The sequence below is a fragment of the Thamnophis sirtalis genome, unplaced genomic scaffold, assembly GCF_051295495.1.
Source record: "Thamnophis sirtalis isolate CommonGarterSnake01/CBP01778 unplaced genomic scaffold, rThaSir2_p1.2 scaffold_6, whole genome shotgun sequence".
In the NCBI taxonomy this organism is placed as follows: domain Eukaryota; kingdom Metazoa; phylum Chordata; class Lepidosauria; order Squamata; family Natricidae; genus Thamnophis; species Thamnophis sirtalis.
Genome location: NW_028261386.1, coordinates 18,986,092 through 19,003,474, shown reverse-complemented (window position 1 = coordinate 19,003,474; position 17,383 = coordinate 18,986,092). Strand labels below are relative to the sequence as shown.

Here is a 17,383-nt window from a genome sequence, read left to right as displayed (position 1 = left end):
CTCACATGCCCGCAAAGAGGGCTCCGCGTGCCACCTGTGGCACACGTGCCATAGGTAGGTTCACCATCACGGTTCTACAGCATTAAAAACAACCATTCTAACAACACAATGAAAAACAGACATAGTAGAAAAAACAGTTCTATGTTTTTCATAAATATGTAGCAAAAATGCAATGAAAAACCATCCCCTCTCCCTCCCCCGCCGCCACCGCACTGCCAGTCTGCAAGGGCGGAAAGGTTGGGGACCGCTGCCGTGGCACATCCCCCTACCTCTTTATCAGAATAAGAAATATTTTGGATGCTGCTCCATTCAAAAGACTTATTTGGAGAGAAACGGTTATTGATGCTGTAGACATGAATCCCTTTGGCATCGACCCCAAGCAGGAAGTCTGTATGATTCTTCTTTTGCTGCGGAGAAGTCCAAGGTTAAAATCAATATATTCATCTTGTGCACTGACTAGCCCTGCTGAAGTTATTTTATTTGGGTAATGAGACATCTGGAAGAAAACAATCTACTTCAGGGAGCACCAAGGATCCCTCATTTCAACCCTGGGCTACAAATATTCTCCTTTATTGGTTAATATATTCACTGTCTGACAACAATCAGTTACAACTTATTTTGGCCTAAAATGCACATTTCACAATTCCAGATGTATGGCACAGGTGGTCCTCGACTTATGACTGCAACGGGGACCAGAATTTCTATTGCTAAACAAGGTGGTTGTTAAGGGAGTCACACTTCACAATTTTACAACCTTATTTGCCATGTTTCTTAAGGGAATCACTGTAATTGTTAAGTGAATTACATAGTCGTTAAGTGAATCCAGGTTCCCCATTGACTTTGCTTGTGGGAAGCGGGTTGGGAAGATTGCAAATGGTGATCCCTGACTCCAGGACACGGCAGACATTGTAAATACATGCCAGTTGCCAAACACCTAAATTTTGATCACATGACAATGGGGACACTGCAACAGCTGTATGATCAGTGGTGGGATTCAAATAATTTAACAACTGGTTCTCTGCCCTAATGATTTCTTCCAACAACCAGTTCACCAAACTGGTCAGAAAGTTAACAACCGGTTCTCCCAAAGTGTTGTGAACTGGCTGAATCCCACCACTATGTACGGTAAGTGCAAGAACTCGTCATGTCCTTCCTTCCTTCCTTCCTTCCTTCCTTCCTTCCTTCCTTCCTTCCTTCCTTCCTTCCTTCATTTCTTTCCCATTTTGCAGATTAGGTGACTCTTTTTCAGAGCTGTTCTAATTTCAAACAATATTAATGGTAAATTAATGGTTGTAAGTCGAGGAATACAGGTAGTCCTTGACTTACAACAGTTCATTTAGTGATTGTTCAAAGTTACAACGGCACTGAAAATAGTGACTTATGATCATTTTTCACACTTATTACCGTTGCAGCATCCCCATGGTCATGTAACTTATATTTGGATGCTGGACAGCTAACTCATATTTATGACGGTTGCTGGGTTCAAGTCATGTGATCCCCTTTTACGACCTTCTGACAAGCAAAGCCAATAGAAAAACCAGTTTCACTTAACAGCCATGTTACCAATTTAAAACCGCAATGATTCACTTAACAAATGTGGCAAGAAAAGTCATAAAATGGGGTAAAACTCACTTAACAAATTTCTCACGTAAATTTGGGGCTCAATTGTGGTCATAAGTTGAGGACTATCCATATCTATAAACAGCTGCCTTAACTGGGAATTTTATTGTCTTACCTAATTATCCTTACTGCAGCTCAACTACTCTGTATAAAGTACATAACCAGCACTTTTGCCTCTTGGAAGCTTCTTCCCCATTACTTCATACAGTATAAAAGAGTCAAACATCAGGGATCTATAAACTAGAATTTCTCTTTAGGTTAGCTAACATGAATACACATTGAAAAATGTAAAAACAAGACAGGGATGATGGGTTCCTGCCAGTTCTAACCTCTTCTATAGAAGATGTTCCACAAATCTATCGTGCCATTTATAACCAGTTCCAGCTCCCTCCCTCCCTCCGCCCGTCCGCACCACGCTTGCCCCACCCACCGCTCACTGATTGGCTTACTCACCAATCGCCCCGCCCGCCTCTAAGAGTCCTATGTAAACCTTAAAGTCTTAAAAGATGTCAAGTTTGAACACCCCGGGGGGGGGGTCTAAAGGGTTAGGGGTGCAAGAGTCTTGTAACTTGACAGTTTTAAGACTTGCATACTTCAATGCCAGAGTTTCTGAGTCAACATTTCGGTTGCTAAGCAAAAGCATTGTTAAGTGAGTTTCACCACATTTTACAAGTTGGCCATGCCCACCCAGTCACATGGCTGGCAAGCCACCCCCACTCGGTCACATGGCCAGCAAGCCACTCCCACCCAGTCACATGGCCAGCAAGCCATTCCCACAAAGCAGGCCACACCTGCAGAAGAGGTTCTAAAAAATTTTGAAACCCACCACTGGAACAAGAAATCTGCTTAAGAGTCATGGCATTTCACAATGGAGAACACTTTTGAAGTCAGGGAAATTGCTCCAGATCCCAATAGGCAATGCTGATGAGAATTTATGAATGACTCCCATAACCCCCACCCCATTGGTTTGGTTTTTTTTTTTTAACTAGCAATACTGCTGAGGTACAAGGGACTTACAATCAAATATCTGGGACTGTCAGAAAAATCTGAATCGGATGCATTAAAAATCACACATACTTACAGCAATTGGAAAATAATTAACCCCATACATCTCCAAATCTTGTGCTATTTTAAGATAGTTCATCTCAGCTTCATATCTAGAAGAATGGAATATTTATTTAAAAAAAAGACTTGGAAAGGATTGTTCTTGTTTTATAAAGAAAACATGTTGATCTATATTACTGTCACCCCTAGGCTGTGTTTACTGACTGTGAAATACTTTTACCTAGCTTTATTACCATTGCTAATCAAAGATGTTTACAAATTGCACTATAGCCTCTATTTAAAAAAATCACATAAATAGATGGGCAATTCAACCATGACGTAGAAATAGCTTCACTTGGCATATCCAAACAAATTCAAAATATTCTGGGACAAGTTTTATATTCAACTGAATGACCCCCAATTGAAAAATGCCTTTCCTGGAAGAATATTTTGAAGTCCTGGTAATGCTATGTAAAAAGTTCTGCTCTTGGAACAATCTGTAAAACAACTAAAGGCTTTGAACAGAGCACACCACAAACAGTGATGGACAGATTATCAAAAAAGATTATTCTTAAGCAGATATGTTCTTTTTAGTCTTAAAAAGCCTGGAACCAGCACTTTAAATGAAGTGTTGACAAAAATACAGTTTTTTATTTACTTATTAGATTTGTATGCCACCCATCTTGCCTAGAGGTGAGATCAACAGCCAGAAGCAGAGTGGTGAGAGAACACGAGTTTCTAAGTTCCCATCTGTTTTGATCAAACTTTGTATCAAGAAGTGAATTCAAGGGTTGGAATTTAAATTAATCTAAATTTTTATTGGCTTCTACTACGTTCCAGGGAAAAAATAGATGAACATGGGCAGAGTGTCAAAATCATGTAATGTGTATTGTGACATCTTGGTTTATTTTTTTATTATCCTACCTTTATTATTTTTATAAAGAACTCAACACTATGAACAAACTTAATCCTCCTTTCTCTTCCTATTTTCCCCACAAAAACAACAACCCTGTGAGGTGAGTTGGGCTGAGAGAGACTGCCCCAAATGCCTTAACCACTAGAAACTGAAAACCTGCCCTTTGTCCTTCTATCATGATGTTGCACAAAAATATGGAAGGAGTGTAACTTGCATCAGTGTTGCACACAAATTGGAAAGGGGCAGAAAGTGTGTCACTGCCCCCCTCCCCAATACCAGGTGTTAATGGATGTAAATCCTTTTTTTTTCCTTTTTTTGCAACTACAGTTGCACAAGCAAAGGGTGCTCGCAGTACCTGGCCATTCCCTGGTGTCCAGCATAACAAGCAGTAATCCTTTCTTCCCACATGTCAGGGGTCATCTGATATTGACGGAGAACCTAGAAAAGTAAAGAACAAAAAAGAAAACAATGGCAAAAATATTTATTTTTCAAATCTCTAGAAGGCTGTTCATGCTGGTATGACAAACTGGAAGGGCCTGCAGAATTACATATGACTTAAAATGCTGCAGGATTAGAAGCAAACTGACTCCCATTTCCAGAAGCTGTCAGCACCTCTTCATTGAGTAATTAGGAAAGAAGACCACGAGACTCCATAGGTAGAAATCAAGTGTACTTTTACTAATTATAAATGATTAGAAGCATAGCAAAGAAAAGACTGATTATTTAGGCGCGAAAGTCCCCACCCCTTGGCATCCCAGTTACAGTCCAATCATAATTCTCCTAAGTGTCAGATGTGAGATAACTTCGAAAGGCATCACCAAGATGGAATGTCGGTGCTGTTAGCCTTGGCGGGAACCTCCTCCGCATGCGTAGTCCGACAGGCAGCAGAACTCCAGAATCTTCCTCCAGCACAATTAGTAACCCCTCCCAAATACCATGCCCTCCCTCCCCGTTTCATGGCAGCCGAAGCAGCAGCAAAGCAGAGGCTGACAGAAGCCTTTCAGCTTGTTGGCAACTTAATAAAAAACTCCTAACTTCGGTTTGATTTTGTCATAAATTTCCCTTTTGTGAAGAGCAATCGGGAGTCTATCTGGAAGAAGGTTAATCCAGAATAAAAACACCAAGGTCAGGTTATAAACTCATTTTGAGCTCATAACCCTGGAGAAGATATCTCGAAGGAGAAGCTAAGAACTCACATTCTCCAATAGTTGCATGAGAATTGACCGAATGTCAGAATTTTAAAATTTCCCACTCTCTAGAAAACAAAGAGGAACAATCTGTCCTAAAAGAGTGAATAGAAATCACTGGTCTTTGGGAAGAAGTTGCTTTATGAGTCATGCAAATCCGTTGCTCCCTATCTGGCTAATTCTGCTATTTTGGGTAACTGAGGGTTCCTATTCATGATCAGGAGGATAGGAAAGTGTGAAAACACTTACTCTTTTTGGCAAAAGCTCTTCTGGAGCTAAGAAACCTGGTTTGTGCAGATTTGGGTCATAGTCACCATACTGTAAGGGAAAAAAGTATCAGATGAGTCAACAGGAAAAGACTGTATACAAAGAATTGACAGCATAGTATAAGATCTAAATTAACACTTTTTTAAAAGAGAGAGAAAACATTGAATCATTTGATCATAAAATAACAACTAAAATGGCTAAAGCTCTAAAAGATTTTTACAAGTGAAATCTGAAGTGTGATTTACACCTTGCAATTCCATAGGAGCAAAAAAAAGACGCTGTCAGAAATACTTTTCCTCAGAATTTTACCTTTCTGTCCTGAGAATTTTACCTTCCTGTCCTTTAGTACTGACAAAATATGCTTGAAGTTTAACCAGCTAGTACCAAACATACACTAGTTTACAGCTCAAGAAGAATCCAGTGCAGTGGTGGGATTCAAAAATGTTTACTACTGGTTTTGTGGGCGAGGTGGGCATGACATGGCTTGGTAGGCGTGGCTTGGTGGGCGTGGCAGGGGAAGATTACTGTAAAATCTCCATTCCCTCCCCACTCCAGGGGAACATTACTGCAAAATCCCCATGCCTTCCCGATCAACTGGGACTTGGGAGGCAGAGAATAGATGGGGGTGGGGCCAGTTAGATGTGGTATTTACCGGTTCTCCAAACCACTCAGAATTTTCACTACTGGTTCTCCAGAACTGGTCAGAACCTGCTGAATACCACCTCTGATCCAGTGCCATAACTCTTGATGGATCCCCTTTAGATTTTGTTGTCAACTCCGCCAACGCAGTAAAGCTACAATGGGTCCAGCTGTAACTTAAGCACCAATCACTAGGAAAAGAAGATCCTAATGTCCCCTTAAAGAGAGAACTACAGTTTAGTGGTATGGCTTGGTAAGCAAACCATCCAAGCTGGGCTCACACATTGTCCATAAACCTTAGTTTTTATAACAATGGCTGTTGAATAGTGCATAGGCTTTTGGATGTATTCCATACCTTGATCATTAAACCAGTTTTACAGATCATAATTCACAGGTTTCTCTAAACATTATACCCTTTGGCCCCAAACCATCAGCCCTATTGAAATTGAGTCCCAAGATCCTGGGTCAGAATGGGTAACAAAGTAGGTTACAGAGTGTGTTGTTCTTATGGTGTTTTTTTAATTGATTGCTGTTTAATTTTCCAGATTTTTGTGTTTATAGATTCATTTCATAAACCTTCCAGAGTTAACACTTTGGGACAGAGTATAAATTTCATCAATCAATAAACATGTAGCGTCACTGAGTCCCACGATCTAATTCCAGTCATCTCCAAATAGCTAGTTTACCACTAGCAGTACAGTGGAACAAGTATGAAATCTCGCTACAATGTGTGCCGCCATCCTATCATAGTTATATATATTATATGCCCAAAGACATTTAGGGATAATGAAAGGGAAAATGTTCACTCATTTCATTTGATCTGCCTCAGTTCTGAACTAAAGCTGGTTGATTTCTGCCAGTAACTAGCAAGGATTGGTAAAGCAGTTCTCTGTTCAGTGCTAAGAAAAGTTGGATGAATGAAACAGTTACAGCTGCCCCCCCTCCCCCTTTAACTTTCTGAAGGATGATTCAGGGAAGAGGAAAGGTCAGGAAGAGACTGTTGGAAGGAAAATCTATCCGGTTCAGGTCCAAGTCGGGAATAAAATAAAATGGAGGATGATTGGGAAGAAAATGTAATGATAAACAGAACCAACAGCAGTTTTGGGTCAGCTGAAACAACTAACTAGATGAGTGCCAGGATTTTATACAGGTCCTGAAATGCAGGAGGGGGGAGGGTTGCAATGTCTGAAATGCCCTTAGGAAATTGTGCAAGGTAATGAGCTCGGTGTCTTCTGCTAAATGGTAGTGGGTTAATCCTAATTGGTCATATTCTGTTCTTAGAATTTGGGTGGAGGAGAGTGTAAAATGTTTAATCCCATGCCTGGAGGTGAAGGTCTTTTGTTTCTGAATAGACTGGCCCAATCTTTCTTAATGGGCACAAAACATCTCCTGGGGGCTATTAAGAAAGGCTGGTTCTGCTTTCTGTCTTTAAGAGCATGTTTCTCCTTTAGGGAAATAAAACATTCTGCCTTTTTAATATTTCCCCAAATTTTTCATTCTAGAAGTGGGGGCTTCCCACACGACATTATGCAGGAATTCCTCAAATGCATGCTGCAGAATTATTTTTAATTACGAAAAAGGGGGAGTAGGGAAGAACAACTATCACCTTACAGGTAGACCCTAACTTATGACTGTGCCATAGATCATAAGTTGTGATGGTCGTATAATGGGTCACCCACATGACTGACTCAATTTTATAACATTTTATGCCATGGTCATAAAGTTAATGCTATGGTTATAAAATTAAATCCACAATAGTTAAATAAGCCCATTGTTTGCTAGATCCAGCATAACTTCACTAAGCAATCTGTACTCAGAATGCCCTCTGCAGTCTAAATTGCATTTTGTTCCATAGTGGTTTTTTGTTTAAAATGAAGATATTTCAATCTCCTCTCTGCGTTTTAATTCACTGACCTCCCTCGAAATCTAAACAGAGTGTACTCATTAAACAAATCTGCAAAACACCCCAAAATGGAGACAGATGAGGTGAAAAATATACCACTTCCTATTTCCAGCTAAGCTTCAGCAGATCCTTTTCTGTGTTAATTAACACTCTGCGTATGTGTTATAAAAGGCGACAAACTAACAATTATAAAGCCTCACCTTGGCTTGAACTGCATAAGACGCCAATAAAATTGTAGCCTCGGGAGAACAGTAGATTTCTTCATCCAATATTTGTTTCTTAACCTAAGACACAAGGTGGAAAAAAAAAAGAGAAGAAAAATCTAAGACCCAGCCAAAGCTTGAAAACAAAATAATAGACACCCAGACTTTGTTTTGGCACCTGAAATGTAACCGTTAGCTGAGTTTTTGAGTGAAAAAAAATAATAAATGTTGGCCGCTGTAGAGACATGCACAAAAATACCAAGAATATTCAAAGTAGTTACATATGCTTTTAAAGCATGCTGCATAATAACTACCTTCTAAACTGTATCTAATTTCTATTTGGAAGATCAGATCAGTAAGGGATTATTTAGTCCACTCTTCTATTTTGTTAGTGGTCAGCCAGATACTGAGAAAATCCACAATCAAAATAGAAAAGTTATAATTCTCCACTATGATTTGTTTTCCACCATAGAAATGTAGAGTATCGGAATTAATAAGGGGAAAAATCTAGCAAATCAGATTCATCTAAACCAGCATTCTATTTTCCAGAGCAGCTAAAGGCTTCTTCAAAATCCAACAAGAAGGCTTGAAAACAATTCCTGTGCTTGCTTCTGTTTTTTATCTTTCCGAGAAACACTGTGTTTGCACGTAGGGTCTAATTCAAATACTGTTCAGGTCACTGTTGTTTGGAGAAGCTTACACATTCTATTCAGTCCCCTAAATATGGCCTGGTAAACTCCAGAAAACAATGCTGCATTTATCTTGTGCTTTTCTTGTGTGTGTCCTGAATGAACCATCAAGCAAAGTTTCTTTTTGTTATTTGGAATGCTAGCAATTTGAGGAAAAAGAGAGGGGGGAGTTCCCATTATACCTTTTGTGCCACTGACAATTTTATTTCAAGCTTGTAGAAATTGTGCCCCTTCAGTATTACTCTCCTCTGGTAACTGTAATCAAATAACATGATCAGATGGCTAGAGTTCCCAATTCTGTTTAATGTATTCACTCACCCTATCTTATCTCCCTTTTATGACTCCTGTCTTTTTAATAAAATTTGCGTTTTTTTTCTCTTTGTTCCTTGTTCATTCATCATGTGTAGCTGTTTGTTTTAATTGGGAGGTTTAATATAACATAAGCGCCACAGTGGCTCAGTGGCTAAGACGCTGATCTTGTCGATCAGAAAGGTCGGCAGTTCGAATCCCTAGCGCCATGTAATGGAGTGAGCTCCCATTACTTGTCCCAGCTTCTGCCAACCTAGCAGTTCGAAACCATGTAAAATACAAGTAGAAAAATAGGAACCACCTTTGGTGGGAAGGTAACAGCATTCCGTGAGCCTTCGGCGTTAAGTCATGCCGGCCACATGACCACAGAGACGTCTTCAGACAGCACTGGCTCTTCGGCTTTGAAACAGAGATGAGCACCGCGCCCTAGAGTTGGGAATGACTAACACACTTGTGCGAGGGGAATCTTTATCTTAATATAACATATGGGAGAAAACACCCTTGTTTTCTTCCAAACATAGAAGACTATAGAGCCACAGAACCTCTGCCTAGAAAGATAAGTTGATTTCTAAATTGTCTTTATTTTAGAAGGCAATCAAATAGGGCATTTACGGAATAACTGTGCCAGGATCAAACTGAGTTGTGATTGGGTGTTCTACTGCTTTTCTTTTGCTTTTTTAAATGATCCATGTATAGATTTCTGAATTTAATGTTTTAAGGATTCTTACTTTTATTTAGAATTTTTTCTACTTATTTCTTTATAGCCCCACTGGTTTTTTTTTCAGTATAGAGATAATAATTATTAGTGCAATTAAAATAATTAAAGCTCAGATCTCATCCTAAAGTCTGAAAAGGGGACAACCTAAAGAAGTCAATTTTAAAAATCAAATTCATTTAGGTATGGCGACAGTTACTGGAGTAGCTGATCTCTACTACTAAACACTGTGACTTTCTCATTCCTCCTGCCATGAGGGGAATTGCCTTGTACATAATAACTTTGCATTCTTAAACCAAGCAAATGGTTCAATACATTTTAACAGGTTGGATTTCTTAAGTATACAAATCCTTGCATAGGTTATTCTCTCACTCTTACCCCAATTATACTGCAAATCTAAATTTTAACGTTAGGAAACCCAGCAAGTTCAAACGTGTTGCTTTGCCTCCACTTTTATGTTTCTTTTGGAACTGCAAAAAAATTCCCCAAACTACATTCCTCCAAGGGGAACAAGCCAAGGCAGGTTTGAAGGAACTGCAAGAAAATGAGTAGCTTTCAGGGAGATGAAAAGAAAAGGAAGGGAAAAGAGAAACAGACTTCTTTCCAACTAGCTCAGCCCACAATTGACAATTATAATTGTCAAGGCAATGGTTAAAAGCAGAAAAGCCAGGAAATTGATTCTATCTAGTGGATCAACTCTTCCAAAGAAAAGTTGGTTCCAAGGTAATAACCGAAGCATGTGTTCAGGGTTTTAGCTGTTTACATTAAACTAGTTTCTGAAATCCAGCACCCCACTCCGGTTGATAATGATCAAATGCAGTAATAGGGGTAGGACTCCTGTTTTTTGGCATCCTAAGTCAAGGGTGTCAAACTCAAGGCCTGTGGGCTGCATCTGGCCCACAGGTTGCTTAGATCTGATGTGGGGAGCCTCCCTGGAAACAGCGAAGGTCCAGCCTGTGGTGCCTCTGCCAGCAAAAACAGAGCTCGGGAGTGGTTGCAGGAGGCCATCCCGGCCGAAAACGGGGCCCCAGAGCCCATTTTCGCTGACAGAGCGCTTGGGCCACCACAGGCACTCCCAACATGAATGATGTCACGCTGACCATGACCCTCCACCCCCCCGAGGTTAAACACAACCCTGATGTGGCCCTCAGTGAAGCGAGTTTGATACCCCTGCCCTAAAAAATTCCTTTTCCTGCAGAACAGAGAGCACACAAAAATATTTGCTTTTCAATGCCAGATGAAATCCTGGCTTTTTACCAAAGCACAGATTAAATATGCCATTTTATCCCTTTAAAAGTCTGTTTGTTTTCATTATGGCATTGTTATTTTTGTTTTAAATTTTCAAGGTATCACTCATTTTTACTTCACTTTGCTTGTTTTATGGATTAAGGCTTTTCCTGAGAACCTTATATGAGCTATAAATACTTTAATCAATGAATAAATGTTTTCTAGATCCACTCCCCCACCCCCCCTTCACCAACTTCCTGGAGCCTCCAGGTCATCTTGCCCACCCACACTGCACACAGCCTTCTCCTTACACCTGCATGACATTTTCACACTTCCTCAGGCTGGCAAATAAAGGTAAGAGATGCAACTTTTACAAAAGACCAGGAGTCCCTCTCCCCAGCTTTTGGCAAACAGTGTCCTTACAATTTGAAATTACATCAAAGTACTCATAAGTGGGGAATAATGCAAAGCTTCTTGAACATGTGTTTAAGAACGGTTGTTACCTGCATAATATGATTTCACTAAATCTGAAGTTTTCCATATTGGTTGCTGCAGAGTTAGGCAATTGCTTAAAAGGCGAGAGGTGTTAAAAAAATTTAAGGTTGGGGGTGAGAGCTGAATGCCAGAATCTCTTTCATCAAAACCTTCATCTCACATAAGTGCCGTTTCTCAACCTTAGCAACTTTACAATGTGTGAACTTCCACTTCTAGAATCCTCCAGCCCATTTCTTGATCATAAATCATTACATATTGACTCCCTTAGGACTGTAGGATATTTTTTGATACCTCCATCTACTTCCCAATAATTGTTTGGAGGACTAGCAGAGTTGGACACAACTGGACAGGGGAAACCTTTACCTTTACAATAATGTTTTCTGATTTCCTACAAATCAAGGAACACCACACTTCATAAACTATAAATATACTTTAATAAATATATAAAGTAAATATACTTTATAACAGTGCTTCCTAAAGCTAGGTAAATTACCCCCAAATTGGATAAAAGTGGCTTTTCTTTTAGTAATGATACAAAAACCAATAAAGAAAGACATTTAAATTGACTGAAATATGCCACATGTACTAAAAATGCATTTGAAAATCTCCCAAAGTATCCCCATTAAGACAAAATTGATAAAACTACATAGCAATTTTTGAAATAACTTAAAAGATAATTTCTGTCACAGTTACTACAATGCTAAAGGAAGGGATTTATAACTAGTCCTTGCAGTTTAATAAGACTTTCTGACAAATGGTTTTGAATAATGAAGGAAAAGGTTTGGGAAGCCGTGCTTTATAAGATAAAATAGAATAAGAATAAGGATCCAAAGTGTAGCCTCTAACACAAAGGGCTTCCCACAGAACCTCTGCATGAATTCTGGATTTGTTTCATTTGGGTCATCCTCCAATTTCTGCACTGGTGTAACAGGACATGTAACCCTTCCCAATATAGCAAATATAGCAATTAGCTCTATTTCGTTAAATACAGCAAAATTAGCTGCCCACACTCAGAAGGTATCTGAATGTGTTCCAGTTCCTCTTTCCATTAGTTGATTATACAGATGCAGTTTTGAATCCTGAATTGGAAGATCTATGAGCAACAATTAATTCAAGGAAGAGGGCTCGCAGTTTATGCAAGTCTCTAAGAAATAGAAAACAAGACTGATATCAGAAGTCAGTGCTGTCGAAATCAGACATGATGTATAATCCAACGAAGGGATTAGTGTCATTTCCCAAGGTTTCTTGGTTCCACACTCACTAAATTTCTATGCAAGGATGAAGCAAGGGAATAGCACCAATCGTTCTCTTTTGGTGTTCTTCCTCTTGGTGGATTGAGCCCAGAAAGAAATGGCATATAAATGATCAGCAACAAATCGGCTAACAAGCCCAAAACCAAAAGAGGACCCACTGAAGACCCCTTTACTTTCAACTAATCCTAGAACCCTAAAGTTGGCACAAACCTAAGGAGTGCCCCAAGGAAGAGGATGATCATAGATGGTTAAACATGATGATAATGATGATGTTCAAAAGACAAGCATGACATCTCAAAGCCAATTCTGAATAAAAGAAATACCTTCTGACCTGCAGAAAGAAGAGGTGTTGGGTGATCTCCTGCAGAAGCTCCTCTTCAACCTTCTCAGGGTAAAACTTCACTAAAAAACAAAAGTTCACTGGATCTTCTTTGGGAATATCCTGATCTAAAACCTGTTTGGAAAAAAGAAACCAGAACAACTAAACACCTCCGATTAGGAAAAGCATGTTTGGCAAAGCAGAAGCCCAAAGCCACTCTTTCTTGCCATGAATTCACAATGTCACCCTAGGACTTTTTTTTGCACCTCACTCATTGCTAGTTCACATGTGCTTGTAGCAACTTCTTAGCATCAATGGCCAGGTAAAGAAATTACTGTAATTTAAAACTGCATTTCAACTTTCACATATTTAGATGCATTTAGATGGATGCATTTTATGTTCTGATCTTCATCCTTTAGTGTGTGTGTGGGGGGGGAGAAATAACCAAATTGAGCAAGGCTTTCTCCTGCATTTTCCATTCCCAAACCATTTCAGATTTACAAATGTAAATTTCTTAGTCTTTCCCATTGTTTCCAATCTCCCTTTGCATATGAACTGATACATTTCACACATATATCTCCACTCCCTTCCCCCCTCCCCCTTTTTTTAGTCCTGGGAGATAGTAAGAGGAGAAAGATCTTATCAATGGTGCTAATGGCCCTATAGTACTTCTTTTCTCCAGTTTCTGTGAAAGTTAAAGGACCAAAAATGTAAGATAAATGATGAGTCACTGGTAGAGAAGCATTCATATTCCAGTCTAGAGGCAAAGAGGACTTCAATTAGGGGGTAGAAGGAATGTAGTTTGAAAATGCACATGAATATGAATGTGCACATGTGTTTTTCAGCCTAACCACCATTTACACTTAAAAATTATCATTGTAAATTAAGGATGGGCATAGATGGTATCTCTCTGCTTTCAGGTCTTTTGTCTTTCATTTCTTCTGACCTCACTAAACACACACCCAATTTCACCATTACAATTGTGATGGTGCATTTTACTCTTTTTTACATCAAAGGTAAGCTGATTTATTCACTTAAATACTCTCAAAAGAGCCAATTATTTTGCCTGGCCTGGCTCCTGAAGGCCCTCTGTCCCTCCTTCAAAACAAACTGAGATCCCTGAGCCAAAAATAAAATTAAAAAAAATGCTGACCATCTCGGAAGAAAACTTTTAGAATATCTTTAGGTCTTTCTCGATGTGTATTGTTTTGTAATGAAAGTTTAGATTCCAAACCTTTTTATCCATCTTCAACCAAATGCCCATTCCTTTGACAGAATACCAGAGGCCAAAGTACCAGGATTCTCTCAGCCCCAATGCACGACACACCTGGTCAAACAGGTCTTTTCCTTTCCACTTCATCTGTGGATTGCAATAGTACAAAATCAATTTTGAATGGATAGATAATCAGGACATCTGAGTGTGAAAAAATATCTCTATTCACTCTGTGTAAAAATAGGAATGCCAGAGCCTCTGATGGTAAGTACAAAATTTGTTTTTTGTGTGTTCTTCAAGTACATCTCCCCTAGTCCTTCTTTTCATTAAACTAGAGATACCCAGTTCCTGCAACCGTTCTTCATGTTTTAATCTCCAGTCCCCTAATCATCTTTGTTGCTCTTCTCTGCACTCTTTCTAGAGTCTCCACATATTTTCTACATCGTGCCGACCAAAACTGAAGGCAGTATTCCATGTGTGGCCTTACCAAGGCATTATAAAGTGATATTAACACTTTACGTGATCTTGATTCTATCCCATATAAAGGTCTATATAAATATATTTATGAATTGTTCTCCCATAAAAGCCCCACATTCAACTCAGTGGGCTGACGAAGGAAGAATCTTCAAATTCTAATTCTTAGTATAGTCTTTCATTGTACAAAATAAAAACAATGAAATTGTTAATTTAGCACACGTGAGATGTGATAATGCCAAGATAGCTTCAAAAGCAAGCCTCAACAACACCAGTTCTACTACCTCCCCCTATTCCTTTAGAGATCTAAATTCTGGGCAACTTCAATCAACCAATGTTCTCCCAAATTTCTTTACTGAATTAAACTAGAAGCACTTGGTTTCTACAGCTAGAAACCATGTACATTTAGGGTGCCTAATTATTGTGATTTGTCACTGATCTAGCAGATCATCCAGTTGGAAGAAAAGACAGCCATGCCTCTTCTGAGATTGATAGCCCAGCAGAAATTATCTGCCATAAGCAGAGACTGAAAGAGATGTGGCAAAGTTCTAACAGGCACTCAGAGATAGAACAGATATTCTTAAATAAATACTACAGATCAGTGAATGGCACATGAACCAGGTAAGAGGCAAACAGCCTGAAAATCACTGCAATTACAGCAGTTGAATCTGGTGATAAGGGTTGCTTTTTAAATTCACATCACAAAAATCCCTGCAATTGAACAATTAGCATGTCAAAAAAAGGCATTTAGTGTAATCTTTTCCTTGATATGTCAGCTTTTTACATTCAGAGAGTGAGAGAAGCAGATATATAAATCTTATAACGGGATAAAAATTCTGGCCCTTAGAAATCAACACAACAACAAAATACCTCACAACTGAATTCCATTTCAGCTTCCATTGTTGAAACTTTAACTTTAAACATTTTAGGCTGCTTCTTCTTTAGTCCCGTGATAGACATGTTTTAAGCCTCCCTGGAGCAGCACAATGGAGGAAATGGTCTGAAAAAAGAAGAGATAATTAGCAACATATTCCAAAGTAAATATACTTAGAAACAATCTTTTTTTTTAACTTATAATAACAGGTTCAAATATAATGCGGATGAATCTGGAAGTTTAATTTAGCTTCTGATAGATTCATGGCTCACCATCACTCAATCACTCTTATCTCAAAAAGTCCTATCAGCAAGTTTCTGGTTTATCTCTAACAGTCCTATCAAAGAACCTTTTCTTCTCTTTGGAGGCCAGACAGATGTTTTTAGGAAACCCTCAATTCTTTCTCCTCAGTAAGTAATATTTAGCAGCATATTTCTGTGTACTATCATGGCAAACAACCATTCATTAATTTGATCCATTCTCTTGAAAGTCATCTAAAGTGGTGGTTATCCCAATGTTATAGCAAGAGTTATCACAACTAGTAATAAAATTATTGTGAGACGGGTGGCTATACACATTTGACTAATAATTAAAAGGCAGCAAAACTTTAACTATTGGTGCCTTAGGCACCAAAAATACAGCATAAACTTTTAGGCCAAGATAACACAGGAGAAACAAGTCCAGACATTCATCAAAAATAAACTCCACCTTTTAGCCTAAGAACAAGTTTATTTTCATTTCAAGTGAAGGCTGTAGGCAAAAATATCCCAAATGACATTTGGAAGATCTCTCTGGAAGCAGATAAAAATACGTCATGGAAAGGATCCAAACCCAAAGGCCGTGTTAATTGGATAGTGTCAATAAATGTATTGAATATTTGTGGGGCTAAAAATAGGCTGGATTTACTAGTGAAGGCAAATAGTTTGTGAAAACCAGGAAGATAAAAAAAAAGTAACTGTCCTATGAAGTCAGCTGAATGCCTATACAACTTGATTGAACAACTTACATTAAATCCTATGATTCTTTCTTCCTGCCTGTAATTCTGTGCCCAAAGCTTTCCCAGAGCTTTGGGGAATCATGCAGATGTTGGTGATTAAATATCCCATCTTTTCTGGTTTATGCAACAGACATAGAGTGAATCGAAAAAACTATCCGAATTTTGGAGAGGGGACAGCATGTTTTTAAGGGGCGTGGAGAGAACAGCAAGCAAAAAGAATTCAGAGGCAGTGGATAGACTGACAACTGAGAAGTAATACCACTACAGTATAGTAATTTGTTCACATGATGGTCTCAGCTTCTGTTGGATTTCTGCATTTTTAAAGACTAAGTGTAACCCGGGAAACCTTCTTTAGTTACTGCAAATGTTTTTAAATCCATTCACTTAACTCATTACAACCCAATTGAAATGTTTCATGGGTGGTAAATAACGCTTTTGCATTCCATTGGTCTACTGAACATTGCCCTTACAGACTGCCCACAATAGTTAAAAATGAATAAAACAAACCTAAAATCAATATAAATATGCCAAACAGCCCATTAAAAAACATGTAAACAGAATTCAACTCCAAAAGACTGCAGAAAGGCTTAGAAAAGCTGTTGGCATATGAAACAGAATAATATTAACACCTGCAGAATACAATACATTGGGGCAAATATTTCAGAATCTGGGTTCCAGCAGCAAGAATGACTTGTGGTAGCCAGTCTCTCAAATCAGGCATGACCAGTTCAAACCATTTTGCTGTCCCAAATAGATAATAGAAACAGTACAAAATCCAACTGGACCAGAGGTTGAATATCATTATATAATGCCAACATTAGCAATAAGATGGCATTTTTGGCTTAGTCAACAATGGGGTGAAGGGCACTGCCACCTCGCCCCCCTCCCCATTTTTACCTGAAGTTCACAACTCATAAAAATAGGTTTATGTAAAGAAGGTCTCCAAGAGCCAAGCAAAGGTAGATCTTGAGACCCCTAAGTATTGACCTAGGAGTAAATCCTACTTCCTCGCCTCCCTCTTAAAATAGTTCAGAAGCAT

General features: G+C 38.9%; 1 protein-coding gene across 2 annotated transcripts in view; it reads right to left on the bottom strand.

Moving 5' to 3' along the window:
• Window positions 1-17,383, bottom strand: part of LOC106550302 (NF2, moesin-ezrin-radixin like (MERLIN) tumor suppressor) — a 33,879-nt gene that overhangs the window by 15,542 nt on the left and 954 nt on the right. For both annotated transcript variants that reach the window (XM_087717308.1, XM_087717307.1), the window contains exons 2-9: window positions 15,344-15,473; window positions 14,021-14,146; window positions 12,799-12,921; window positions 7,777-7,860; window positions 5,017-5,085; window positions 3,936-4,018; window positions 2,702-2,777; window positions 270-407 (exon numbers count right to left, since the gene is read on the bottom strand). In XM_087717308.1, the coding sequence (XP_087573434.1) occupies window positions 270-407; window positions 2,702-2,777; window positions 3,936-4,018; window positions 5,017-5,085; window positions 7,777-7,860; window positions 12,799-12,921; window positions 14,021-14,146; window positions 15,344-15,433 (789 nt within the window). In that variant the 5' untranslated portion in view covers window positions 15,434-15,473. The remainder of the gene's footprint in view (window positions 1-269; window positions 408-2,701; window positions 2,778-3,935; window positions 4,019-5,016; window positions 5,086-7,776; window positions 7,861-12,798; window positions 12,922-14,020; window positions 14,147-15,343; window positions 15,474-17,383) is intronic.